The sequence below is a fragment of the Cricetulus griseus genome, chromosome 3, assembly GCF_003668045.3.
Source record: "Cricetulus griseus strain 17A/GY chromosome 3, alternate assembly CriGri-PICRH-1.0, whole genome shotgun sequence".
NCBI classification, from domain to species: domain Eukaryota; kingdom Metazoa; phylum Chordata; class Mammalia; order Rodentia; family Cricetidae; genus Cricetulus; species Cricetulus griseus.
The window spans coordinates 243746986-243761540 of NC_048596.1; the positions used below are offsets into that span (position 1 = coordinate 243746986).

The 14555-nt window shown below is 41.2% G+C and overlaps 1 protein-coding gene across 1 annotated transcript; it reads right to left on the minus strand.

The window, feature by feature from the left end:
• Window positions 1-8574: 8574 nt before the first annotated feature.
• On the minus strand, window positions 8575-10447 carry LOC113834989 (piggyBac transposable element-derived protein 1). The gene has a single exon (XM_035442862.1). The coding sequence runs from the start codon at window positions 10232-10234 to the stop codon at window positions 9065-9067; it is 1170 nt and encodes a 389-aa protein (XP_035298753.1). The 5' UTR covers window positions 10235-10447; the 3' UTR covers window positions 8575-9064.
• Between the last annotated feature and the right edge of the window lie 4108 nt (window positions 10448-14555).

Genomic DNA, 14555 nt, shown 5'->3' on the forward strand with positions numbered 1-14555 from the left:
GGACGATTAATTGATTGTGCTGGGAGTGGAACCCAGGGCATCTTCTTGTCATAGACAAGCACTCGGTCGCCGAGCCCTTATTTTTATTTTATGATATTGGACATTGAAGCCAGGGACATGCCAGGCACCATTCTAGCGGTGAGCTAGACTTCTAGCCATATCATCATTCTTATTTCATAAATGTTAACACGAGGTAGCATTTGCTTCCTAAAATTTTCTTTGCTGTAAAATAAACTATAAATACTACGACATGTCACTCCAGGTATTTTTGAGATTTATTAGTTTTTATTTATGTGTTTGAGTGTTTCACCTGTGCTGCCGGGTGCCTACAGAGGCCAGAAGAAGGTGTACAGTAGCCTGAGTACCGTACCAGAGTTACGGTACTAGAGTTACGGACATTTTGTAAGCTGCCACATGGGTGCTGAGAACAGGGTCCTCTGCAAGAACCATTGAGCCATCTCTCCAGACTATAATACATTTCTAAGGATGTTTTCCTATCTCACCATATTATTAGTGGACACAATTAAGAGCAGGAGCATTCCCTAATACTGCTTAACACCTTATTTACACTCAAATCCCTCTGCCCCCAGGAGTCGTCCCACAGATTTCTTTTGCAATTGATTTGTACCAACTAGAATGCAATTGTAGGCTACTTGGTGTATGTTAGTTATAACCCATCCCTCCCTTCCATTCTTCCCATACCATCGTCTAGTTGTAGAGACTCCACTGGCTCTCCCGTAAATTATCTGTTTACAGATTTGCTTTCGTGATATTTAAGCTATTCCTCCATTTCCTTGTAATTGTGACCGGTATCCTTTGGGAATTATGTTGTGACACAGGTGATTGAAGTTATTGTTTTTCTGTTATTGCTAAGTATGTATATCAAAGCTACTGAAAAATGTTCTTATACCTTCTTTCATGTTTTTAGTTCACTGAAGGAGGAAAATGAGAACACATCAAACTGCAATTGTTTCATTGCCTGACACACATTAGGCCCTTAGTAAATACTTACAAAATGATTTTCTTGTGGATTGCTTGTAATCCATAGAAACAATGTTAAAATAGAAAGGACACCTTTAGCTCTTACAGGAATATACCTTGAATACACCTTCTTAAACTACAGCTTTTCTTTCAGTGTATTATAATTGTATCCAGGAGCTATTGTAAGACCCCTGGAAACTCAGCCCTCCAGAATCTTTTCCCAGGACTTCGGCCACACCACTCACCATGAGGAGGCAGAAACTTGATGCAAACAGCAACAGGCTTTAATGAAAGGTGGACATTTGTACAAACGGGCTCTCTCAGCATGCAGGCTAGGGAGCAGCCCCATCCCCCAGGCACAGGCGTTTTTAAAGGCAAAAATCATAAGGCCCCTTAGGGAGGGGCCTCGACTCTCTGTCCGTTGAATACGTGACCAGAGTCATGGGTTCCTAGGAGATCCTTTGTCTTGAGGGGAGGCCTGGGAATCAGATGGCCTCCTGACCCACCAGTTGTAAAACCTGCAGACCTCAGGATATGCTTATCTTGCCTGAGCAAATGGTAGCTATCTCTTTGTTTCATAGGGACCCTTAATTGTTAATTATTGACACATTGGCCAGTGGGGCAATCTGTTTCCTCCATGAGGCCCTTGGGGAGGGTGGCCATCTGGGAATTCTTGGTATCCAGTTATCTTATGGCCTTGTAAGCTGGTAAATTCCAGGCACTAAGTCATAGTAGTGGCCTTAATTTCTGGGTTAGGCTGCCCTACATTCAGTTTGCAGAGTTTCCTTATCTGGACTATATTTCTTTGCTAATTTTTAAGTCTTTCACTATAAGCCTGTGTTCCACACAGCGAATGATCCACAATAACCTTTCGGTTTTGAATGAATGAGTTATTGAATACTTAGCAAGCAGAAGTAAAGGAACAAAACAGAAAGCAGCAGATAAATAGTAGAATGTCAAGTAGGAGTTCAGGGATTACAGATGTGAGCCATTGCACCTAACTCTGTGGGTTCTGTGGATCAAACCCAGGCTATCAAGCTTGCATTGAAAGTGCCTTTACCCACAGAGACCCCTTGAAGCTCACAATCTATTCTTTTTAAAACTTTGCTATAGTTCTTAGGAAGTCACTCCATATATTTTGTATGGGGTTTTCGATGCTTACTGGTGGCGTGACGAGGGAGGTCCACCTTCATATGGATCAGCTGCCCAGCTCCCCCAGTTGTATTTTACCACTTGGTTGATTAGATTACTTGTCTCATTCACTGTGAGAGTCATAGTAACTTGCTTGTTGTCAAGAGGAGCAGTTTTACTAGTCCTGATCCAGATCCTTGCCTTGAAGGTATTGTCACCCCTTTGAACACTTCATGCTTCATAGGCTTCTTAACTTTTTGGCACACAGTCTTTAAGGAGATTATATGAGGACCAGGAGTTATCAGTCAGGTCTTTGATGCTTGTAACCCCCCCCCCCGCCCCCTCACAGAACCAGTTTCAAAATGAACTTTTCTTGTAGTGATGATGTTTGCTTCCCTTTCACTCGTGTTTCTTGGCAACATTATCAGACAGCTCTACCAGTCCATCATCTTTTCTAATTGATCTTTTTGCTGTCTTATTTAATCTTGCTCCTCAATAGCTTTCCCACCGGCTAAAAAGATCATATTATTTCTCCCAGAAACCACTTGTAAAACCTCAACCACGTGGTGTAGTTTCAGATCTTTCAGTTTGTTGGACCACTATTGCTCACTAAGATTTGCTCATTCATGAGCCAATACACAGGAGGGGAGATAGTCCCAGGACCATTTACTCCTTAGAAACAGTAATGGTATTTTGTAGATTCGTATAACTTTTCCATTATATTCATCATGGAGAGTGTTCCATCGTATTCATGCCTTTGGTTTCAAAATGAGTGAGCTTATTAAACATAAGCCAGCAGAAGAGCACAAAACAGCACACAGCAGATATAAAACATTGAGAAAAGATTAGAATGGACTGGGAGGCCCAGTCACACACACAGTCTGATCAACAAAGAAAACCCCTGGCAGAATTTTTTTTTCCTGTGGTGAGACCTCCCACCACTATCATTAAAACAAAAACCACACCAGTTTATTTGTTTTTTAAATTTTTATTTTATATTTATTTCATTGTATTGAGTGTTTTGCCTACATGTGTATGCCATCATCCACAGAGGTCAGCAGAGGGTGTTACATGGAACTGGGGTGATTGTGAGCTACCATATGTGTGCTAGGAAGCAAACCAGGCTCTCAAGGACATGGTAGTTCTACTCCTGGCTGTTTTACTGTTTTCTTTTTCTCTTGCCTCAGGGCTAAGGGTGAGTCAGCCTATCCATCCCCAGACAAGTAGTCTTTGAGGATACTTCTAGATAAACATGTTTAGTTATGCCTGAAGTGGAGGAGCCAAGCCATCCTCCAAAACAAGGTTTTTAGTGAGCTCAAACAGCATATGGCAATTTACTAAGGTAAATTATATTTAATAAGGCATATTACAATAGAGTTTGCTTGTTATCATGACTTCTCAGCTAGTTTTCTCCAGTGAAGAGAAAGCAAGAGGGAAAAGTCATAAAGCTTCTTCAAGAATATTCTTATACAGAAGTTAGATTCCATCACTTCTGTCACATTGCAGTAGAAACAACCATCAAATACAGCATGCACTCGAGGAGAGGGAAATTGGGTTATCCCATCCCCACCCCCATTTTGTTCTTTCTGGTACTGAGGATCAGACCCAGAGACTTGTACAAGCTGAGCAAGTGCATTTCAACTAAACTGTATCCTCACCCCCCTTGTAAATTATATATTTTAAGATGAAGTCTCACCAGGTTCTCCAGGTTGCTTTGAAGTTTTGATCCTCCTCAGCCTCCTATGTAATTTGGACTTCAGCCCTGTGCCACCAAACCCAGCTAGATTTCACTGTTTAAAGGGCAATGTATCAAAAAAAAACTTGACCTATTGAAAATGGCCATACCTTATTGGCTCACCTTTTTGCTTTCTTTTCTGCTCTTGGTGGGATATAGAACTCTGGTCCTTCCCTTGAATCATCTTTCTACAAAATGTTTCCTATGGTTCCACATAATGTCTTGCATTAATCATTAGCTTGGGCTCTTGTGGTTCTCTTATAAACCCACAGGCCCTAGACAAGGATCAAGTACACTCTGAAGTGCCCTCAGAAGAGGTAGTGCTTTTGAAGGTCAAGCAGGAGTCAACATCTAACCAGTCCACAGTGACAAGCTCAAATGAGACTCTTTTGGCCTCCACCAATTTCAGGAACAAGGTAAGGATGGCACATGTTCATTCAAGGGAGCTCTGGTGGCTCTTAAAATGGCCAGTTAGGATTGAGATTCTGGAGCCAAACTACATGGGTTGAAATTAAGCATTGTTGAAATTAAGCTCTTGACAATAGACAAGTTAGGCAAACTTCCGGTGCCTTTAGTTCATGCATCTCTGACATGGAAAAATCTAAGTACCTCATGTCAAGAGTTAATTAGTTAGTTGAAGGTTTAAGAAGTTAGTATGTGTGAAACACTTAGAACAGTGCCTTTCATGTGGTGAATATTCTGTTGTATCTGCCTGTGCATATCTTCTCTGTGAGCCTTTCTTTTTCTCCAGCCATTTCAGCTATGGAAATGTGGTGAATCTGATATCCCTGTTTAACTCATCCTTACTTTATGTAAACCTCAAGTTCTGCATTCCTGGAATATATCTTTCTGGTATGGATCCATTTATTATTGTTCCAGGTGGTGAAACTATACTTTTAAACCAGGGGTTGACATTAAAGCAGGAAGTCTTAAAAGATTCAGAACATTGGGGGAGAGCAGACAACAAAGACATGCTCCTCTGGATACTAAGTACAGAGAAACTGTAAGTATAAGAGGATGGAAAGGCAGCATCAATGCCCTGCTGAAGAAAGACCATATAGGTATAATGAATGTGGGAAAAGCTTCACTCAGAGCTCCCTCCGCATTAAACACCAGAGAACCCATACTGAGGAGAAGCCATATGAATGTGAAGAGTGTGGGAAGGCCTTCAACCACACATCAGGCCTGAACATCGGCGGAGCCACACTGGAAAGAAACATTATCAATGTAAAGAGTGTGGAAAAGCCTTCAGTATCCACAGTGATCTCTTTAGACATGGAAGAATCCACACAGGGGAAAATCCTATGAATGTGAAGCATGTGGGGAGGCTTTCAGCCTTAGCTCCCACCTTGGCCAACATCAGCAGATACACAATGGAGAGAAGTGCTGTCATTGTAAAGAGTGTGGCAAAGCCTTCATTGAGAATGCAGGGCTTTTCTAGCATTCTTGTACACACAATGTACAATGTAGTTAGTGCAATAAAAGCTTTGGTAGCCAGATGCTTCTTATGAATCACCAGAGAAGCCACCCTGGAGAGAGACCGTACGCATGTGATAAATGTAGGAAAACATTCAGTCATCACTGGAACCTTATTAGGCATTTTAGAACACATGCAGTTGCTGATTGGACTAATCCTGTGGACCTGTAGTCTTTTTATGTGAGGGGGGTTCAGTAAATAAACTGCCAACATGACTGCTTGATGATATGGTTATGATTTTTATTGTAGATATGTGAGAGACAACAGCCAGAGGCATCTGGAAGATTCCAGAGCAGAGAGAGAAAGATGTAGACTGAACATGACCAGCAGACTTAACATGGACAGGGCTATCTGTGGGAAGAGGCAGAATAACCAGAGATAGAGAATAGCTGCATTATATGAAGTGTGAATAGTAGTGAGAAAAGAAATCCAGTGAGCTGGAATTACAAAGCCCCTGACTAGATCCCTGCATTTTTTCTCAATAAAGTTATTATCTTACTCTGATGTAAGTAACAGGGCTAGTAAGATGGCTTGATATGTTATAGATTACTTCCAAGCCTGAAGACCTGAGTTTGATGCCTAGAATCCGTATGGAAAAAGGAATGGACTCTCTTGTGCCCTGAACTCCACATATACACCATGTGTATACCCGCACACATACACACAAATAAATGTAATAAAAACAACTAAATTGACTACTGGAAAAAATAAAGATAAAGCTATTTATTTGGATAAGTTAAAATTTTCAGTTAAGTTGAAATGAAGTTTAAGCACCCTGAATAGTACATAGAAAGTAATTTCATGTCGTGTGTGCCTGTAGAAAACATACTTTGGAAGTTGATTTTCTAGTAATGGATAAACACTGAATAAAAATGGTCACTGTGTAAGGCAGGTCTCACAGCACAATGAACAGTGTGGACAGAAGTATCGTACGTGTTTAGTGCAGGGGCACAGCAAGGTAAACTGACCACCCTTTGTACAGATCAGCGGGAACTTTTGGAAGCTCTTTCCTAAGGCTATGATCCTTACACTTCACAATTACAGAAGCATAAACCTCCTTCTGCAATGCCTCTTGTGTGCTATCACTTTAAAACAGAAGTCAAATCAGGCATGGTGGCCCACACCTGTTATCCAAGTATTTGGGAGGCTGAGGAAGGATTGTCACAACTTCCTCATAAGGGTAGCTTATTGTTGTTTATTGTTTTTGTATTGTTTTTGTTTTTGAGGGGGGGGAGAGGGAGAGACAGAGAGAGAAACTTAATCTACCTAAGTGATAGGAAATAAACACATTGTGAGGACCTTCTGTGGAATAGATGTGTAACAGTACTTTCTTATAGGACTATGTTTGGATGGTCAGCCCCCAAAGAATGATACAGAAATTTAGTAATTGTGAAAGCTCAGCATTTTGCTTAGGCTTGTCTCAACTAGCTCTTAGAACTTAAATTAACCCATTTATATTAATCTTCATTCCACCACCTGGCATTTCCTCTCTTGCATCTTGTGCTTCCTATTTCCTCTGTGTCTAGCTGTTGACACCACCTTTCTTCTTTCCAGAATCCTCTTTGTCCCCTGAAGTCCCACTTAACCTCTTCCTGCCTAGCTATTGGTCATTCAGCTTTTTCTCAAACCATTCACAGTGACACATCTTCACACAGTAAAGAAATAGTCTGAAACATGGATGAATCTATTATTAAACATAGCTTAAACTTGCCTCTTAAGAGGACTGAAAAGATGGCCTGATGGTTAAAAGCACTGACTGCTCTTTCAGAGGAACATGGCTCAATTCCTAGCACCCACATAGTGGCTCACAAGCATCTGTAACTCCAGTTCCAGAGAATCTAACACCCTCTTCTAACCTCCATGGGTACCAGGTACTCATATGGTACAGAAACATATGTCAAGCAAAAGACTCATACACTTAATAATAATGACAAACTACAAGAAAACCCTTTTGTGGTGATTTGAATGAGAATGGCCCCCATAGGCTCATATGCTTGAATATTTAAGTCCCCAGTTGGTAGAACTGTTTGGGAAGGATAAGGTGTAGCTTTGTTGGAAGAGGCGTGTCACTGAGGACTGCTTTTAAGTTTCAAAGCCCACAGCATTCCTAGTTTGTACTTTGCCTTGTGTTTGTGGATCAAGGTTTGAACCCTCAGCTCTGTGCTCTGTGCCATGCCTGCCTGCCATGCTCCCTACAATAATGATCATGAACTGTAAACCTTTGAAACTGTAACCCACAATAAACACATTCTTTTATAAGTTGTCCCAGCAATTGAAAAGTAACTAAGATATCGTTCTACCACAAATACATATATAATAAAATAAATACTGAGAGAAAATTGTGTCTAAAACACAGAAACGATGTACAATCTTTGTCTATAGTCTAATCCCCTATGAGACTTCAGCACTATGGAGTCATAATTCACTCATTCCAAATGTCTCTCACTGGATGAATAATTACTGTTGACCCCAATCCAGTCTCATTTATCTTATGGGACTTTAACATGGTCTTTTGGTCAACCCTATACTTGCTTTATTCTCAAGATAACTCTGTTACTCAACTTGCTTCATCACCTTTCTCCTTTTTCACTTCTTCCAACTCATAGTCATGACATAACATTTCCTTCAGTATTCAAAGGCACAGTTTCATCCCTCCACCCCTGTACACCAATTTCAAGACTGATCTTGTGTCAACTACATAGTGTGATAGAGCTGAAATATTTAGTCTCTTACACCTATGTCTTGTTTAGAACATTCTTCTCTCACTACTAGTATATCTGTTTTGGATTATGGATTCAGTGCCATTCTATAGAGTATGATATTGCCTGCATTTTCAAAATGTCAAGCTCTAAAGAAAACTGACAATGGGGAAATGGTAGGAAAATTTGCTCTTTTAATATTTAATTAATTTAATGAGTAAATGATTTCACATATCTGACACAAAATTAGACATATAACACAAATTCAACATTGAAAAAACTTTTAAACATTATTTGCTGTAACAATTTATGATTTAAAAAAATACCAGTTATACACCAGCTGTCACATCTAGTCCCACTTGAGTCACCTAAAGTCCAACACCAGCTGTCACCTCAAGTCTATCATTAGAGAGGCACTACTAAGAGGTGTGACCTTTTCACAGTAGGTGTGGGCTTGTTGCACAAACTGTGTTACAAGAGTTGCCATAAAGGGAGGGCCTAGGCCCTGCCCCAAATGACTTGACAGATTTGATGGGAGGGAGAAGGAAATTATATTGTTTCTAATTTAAATAAAATGTATAAAATCATTTCTATTTAAATAAAATGTATAAAATTGTTTCCAATTTAAATAAAATTTATGAAGAAAAAAAATACCAGTTACTTAATTATACCATCTCCATCACATTTGCTTTGGTAGGGTAATCTACTTACAGGTACAATTTTTTTTTGTATCTTGTTTTATGTATTTTATCTCTCCTATTCAAACAGATTAACATTATGTCCCAAGTAAAACTATGCAACGCATCTCCAAGAGATCTAAAGGAGAGCCAGGGTTACAGATTCTGCGCAGCTGCCATACATTGCTCATGGCTACATAGATCATGTAACTAATCAAAGCTGAGTACCATTTCTTAGGTCTTAATCCCACCCTATATTTGGAAATAACTTGATTCATTTTAGCTATACCTTTCCCAAATTCCTCATCCAATTTCACTATGAATGGTTGGCTGACTTGAAGGAACTCATTATCAGCAATATAGTTTACTTCACTGACTTTACTTCACATGTAGGTTCCATGCCTACAGCATTTGAGCACAGACTAATAAAGCCATCACTAAGCCAATGGCATAAAATTATCTCATCATTTTCTTCCACCCTGAAATCAAAATACCTCCTGTTCATCTTTTTCATATGTTCTACATTCATAAGCGGACATTTTTCCATCCTGCTTTCATGAATTGATCCTGTAGCCTTCACTCCCTTCTTCTTCAAAGCTGACATCAATTTAATGCTTGTAAAGAAGCTATGAAAACACAGGTGATAGGGATAATGACCTTTCTGCAAAAGAACATCCACAAAACTCATTATTAGATTGCCACCCAGCCCAAGGTCCAGCTCCTTATCTGTTTCCACAGTTGAGTCTTCTTGGTGTGGCTCAAACCAACCTAGATAATCTTGTGTGGTTGTACCACACCAAACTTTATAGCCAATTCTAAGAGGCTTTCCATTCAGAAATTGGTCACTATCGAAACATTCACACATTGACTTGTCAAAACAATAGTATTCTTCTGGGGGGGCATGCAAGAGGAAATTTTTATTCATTTGCTTTATTAGAGGCCTCAATTTTGAAAACTTATCTTTTTGATCTAGGTGGCTATTATCAGCAAAGTGCAGGTAAGAGAAAATCAACTCAAATTTGTCTCTTTTAATTGCGTTTCTAACCAGGGTCTGATCACAATCAGAGATTTCCCAATACATTCCCTTCCTGGGATGCCTTACTAATCCACTCCAGAGCAGGACACCAAACACACACAGCATCTCCTGCACTGTGACCTCCAAGCTGAAATTTTTCTGAGAAGAGTAATTATTGGTTTCATTGACAATCAAGTTGAATGTTTCATCATCAAAAAATAATTCAAAGAGCTCTACTGGGTTCAACTTCTCACTCTTGAGATTCAAAAGTCCAGAATCCAGTGCTGACCAGGTTGGAAAGTTGGGCTTAATGTCTCTTTTAGTCCAACTCTTCTCGGGGACACTGGGCACCTTTCGCTTCTTTCTCTGAGGCTGCCCCTCAGGCTCACTGTCTTCTTCGGCCTCTGAGTCATCAGAAAATGTGAGACCTTGAAGCAGCTCGCTCATTCGAGATTTGTCCCTTTCCTTTCCTTTCTGAGTAATGTCTCCAGCTGCATACTGCAAGGATGTAATGTGCATCCTGGCCCAGGAGTCTTGGGGTGGGTGGCCCCTCCTGACTTTTCAGTAGGGAAAGTAGTACTACCAAGGATGTGGGGTGTGCAATCTCTGAGAAAGAAAACAGAACACATGTTACAAACAAAACAACCGAAATCATTTCCCCCCAACATGAAAAATACAAAGTAGAATCATTTTCTGGAGGATCTACTTTATACTCCTTGTGTTTCCTGGGGAAGACTTGCTACGCTTGGCATTCTGACCTCTCCCTCACTCCTGAGTCATAACCAATTGCTGAATCTGATAAGCCAGCACACTGAGCACAGTCTGGTGTCTGTCGGTGTCTCCTGTGCGCCCTCCTCCTCCCCCCCCCCCCGACGTAGGAGCAGCATGTAGACCTTCCCTGCTGCTTTAGGCATCTATTGTACTGGGCAGGCCTCTGTGGGAGGTACCCTTCTACCATTCAGAGCCTGGTTAGCTCTGCCTCCCAGCTCCTTATCTAGGGTAGCTTCTGTCAGCAGTAACTCGAGATTTCCAGAACTGTCTGTCCTACTCTCATGTCCCTGTTTTCTCTTAACTTGGACATGAACTTGTGTCAATTCACTATTTACCATGTCTTCTCACACCTCTTGGGATTTCTGAGCAAGGAAAGACTTAGCATCCCTTAGCTTTATACTCATCTGGTAGAAAAATTTCTCTGAGGAGAAACAAAACCAAAACTCCAATTCATTGCACCTAAACTAGTTTGTGTGGGATCTACAAGGAAGCAGGCTAACATGAAGATGACACAGGTAACATTACTCATTATTGTTGTGTGAGTGGGCCACAGTGCTTGTGTGGAAGTCAAAGGTCGGCTTAGTGGAGTCACTTCTTTCCATCTTTCTGTGGGTTCCGAGAGTCTGAACTCAGACCATTGGGCTTGGGTGGTGTACTCTTCACCTGCTACGGAGTCAGTTTGCCATTTCATTTGTTGTTGCAAGATCTGGGGGAGGAAGCACAGGAGTCCCTGGGCAACATGTGGCAGTCAGAAGACAACTTTGGGGAGTTGGTTCTCTTCTTCTATCTTGGGACCCTGGGATGAAACTCAGTTAGTTGGTCAGACCTGCATGGCAAGGACTCTTACCTTCTCAGCCATCTTGCTGGCTTTTTGTTGTTAAGATTTTTATTTTATTTTTGAAGTGTGTGTGAGTGTGTAATGTATATGTGAGCTCAGGTGCCCAAGGAGAACAGATGTGGCAGATGGTCTGGAGCTAGAGCTACAAGGAGTTGGGAGCCACGCAAAATGGGTGCTGGGAAGCAGACTTTCACCCTCTGAAAGAGCAGCAAAAACTCTTAACTACCAAACCATCTCTCTAGCCTCCTGTTACTTTCTTTTTCTTTTCTTTCCCTTTCTTTCTTTCTTTCTTTTTCTTTTTTTTTTTGAGACACAGTCTCACTCTGTAGCCTAGGTTGGCCTGGAATTTACAACGTAGCCTATGCTGAACTTGAAATAAAGGCAATCCTATCTTCCTGTCCAAGCCTGGAAAGTCCTGTGATTATAGGCATGAGCAACCACACCTGGCTCAATTCATTCATCTTGAGATGATATTATGAATGAAATGATATCATGACATTAATGCCTTTCATCATGAAAATCTAAACTCCCAGAGCCATGGTGCATTAAGGCCAATATGCTGATGTCAGGATCTGGGAGCGGGAAAATGGGGAAGAGTGAGGTGAGGGAGAAGGGTAGGATGGAGGACTGGAAGGGGAATGTGGGGCTGCCAGAGGCTGCAACTCTGAAATCATAGCAGGGCTGATACATTAGGCTAGCCACCTCAAAGTGTTTGTTACATGAAATAATAAAGTATTTTTATTCTTACAGGCACTGTGAGTCATGTTTGAGGCATTTGATGCTGCTTATACCTACAAGCAAAAGGACAGATTCCCATGCTCCAGTTACAGCTCTATTCTAAGTTAGTGCTGTCACATCTTATCCTATAGTCGAACTCAACGGAGTCCTCACTTGATGGGGAATGTACTGTGTATGTTTAGCTTATTGATAGTTAAATAAAATACTGTTTGGCCAATGAGACAGCAAGTTAGACGGGACTGGAAGTCAAAGAGGATTCTGGGAAATGTAGTAGAGAAGTGATGATCCAGGCAGGAAGTGACATAGCAAGGAGACTCATATTTAAGCGAAAGAGAAACAGGAAGTGCCTTCTTTTCCCCTCTGCTCCTGCGGCACAATGTGATCCACCGGCCAGGAGGGACGCCAAGAAGGCGTCCACTAAGATAAGTCTTATAAAATATATAGATTTATGATAATTAAGACTGAGCTAACAGATGATCAATCCTAGTCATTGGCAAAGCAGCTTTGAACCTAATACAAGTTTCTGTGTATTTATTTGGGCCTAACTCGGGCATGCGGCTAGCGTAAAGCTCACACGTGGCGGTGGGGTTCAGCGACTTTTGGCGGAAAGATTTATCGTAACACTCACTAGTGTCATTAAAAATTTCACTCCTTTTTAGTTTCAAGATACTTCTATTTTACGGTTGTGGTATGGCTTAGTGGTAGAGTGTACAGCAAAGCCCTGGGTTTATGACATGGCACAAGAGGAGGAGGAGGAGGCAGCAGAAGTAGGAGGAAGAAGAGGAGGAAAAGAGGAGAGGGGGAAGGGGAACAGAGACAGAAGAGAGGAGAAAGAGAGAGGGTTCTATATTATCTCAGAATTAGCTTCCTGTTTCCCTAAAATGGATAAATGTAAGCATGGAGAATCTCCACACCGTGCCCTGTGTGTGTGGTTAATTATCCTGCTTCTCCTTGCTCTTCCCCAGCCGGCTCCCCCAAGTTGTTTAAAGGATAATGGTTTCACTGGAAGCCAACCTTCTGCCTGGGATCTGATCCTTCCCTTTCAGCCTTAGGAGTATCTATGTTACACTTCATGGATGCTCCTAACCAACACTTAAGTATGAAGCACCTACTACACAAATAATTTCTCCTTATCAGATTTCCTTTTGATGCTTTTCTTGTTCAGGCCTCCTAATGGAGGTTGAAAATGTCCTACCTATCTCCCCTAAGTCCTCTCACAGCTCCCACAGCTCCTTCTCAAATGTCAGGGCAGTTTCACTGACACCTAAATTCTGTCTTTTGCTTTCTCCATTTCCACTTCCATAAAAATATTAGGGGAGAGTGATCAAGCAGGACAGAATATTGAGGAGATGCTGGAGGTAACTGTGCTGCCTCGAGCTTTTGCAGTTGTTCCATACTGACAGGACACCCTGGCCCAGGCGTCTTATGATCACAGAAGATTGTGATCTTTGTTCCATGGATGCCGACTTCGATTCACTGGCTTTTCAGCTTCCGTCCAATGTCTTCTTATATCTGCACCACTCAGGACATAGACACTTACCTGTTGGGTATTCTTGAGTTCTTCCCATCTCGTACCATTTCTTCAGAAGTGTCCTGTTCTAAATTAACAGAATCATTAGTTGCATTTCTTCTGCTAAAACAATACATTAATTAACAATTGTTCCATAAATTACAATTAAATAATAACTATCCTATAAATTCAGAAAGAAATAAAAGAAAATAATCTCTAGGGATATTGAATAATTAGTTACAGTTAAAAGCAACCAAAAATATCAACATATATCTTAGGAATGAACATTTGCAATCCTAGAAAATGTAGCATAGGGCCTGGGTGTGGTGGTGTACACCTTTAATTCTAGTGCTTGGGAGGAAGTGGAAGGCAGATATCTGTGAGTTTGATCCCAGTCTAGTCTACATAGTGAGGTTCAGGCCAGTTAATGCTACATAGTCAGACTCTATTTCAAAACAAACAAACAAATGAACAAAAAAAATCCAAAAGAACACCCCCCCCCAAAAAAGAAGAAAATGTAGCATAGTATGGGAAGATGATAAGAAAGGCCAACTAGGGTACCAGAACAGGCAGAGAGAGGTCCCAGCCGGGCACAGCACATTTAAGGCAAATTAAGAATGGACAGTAGTGTTCTCAGTAAGGAGATCTTCTGTAGTGGCATCTTGCCTTGCCAGTGAATTTGCAGTAGTGGCCATACCCTTTAGGTATGGTTTCAGGTGCAGATGTGACCCATTATAAGGTAGAGGAGGGGCTGGCTTTTGCTGAGTTGAGTTCCCACAGAGCCTCCTCTGAGCCAGATGGGACCACTTCTCTGAGACAAAGGCCTGGGCTGTTTTTTCCCCAGTTTTCACGGGAATCTAAAAGGAAAAGAAAAAAGTGGATGAAGAGCTAATAATAGATGAGAATAAGAATGCCCCCCCCCCCCCACAGGCTCATAGATTGGAATGCTTGATCATCAGGGAGTTATGCTACTTGAGAGGGAT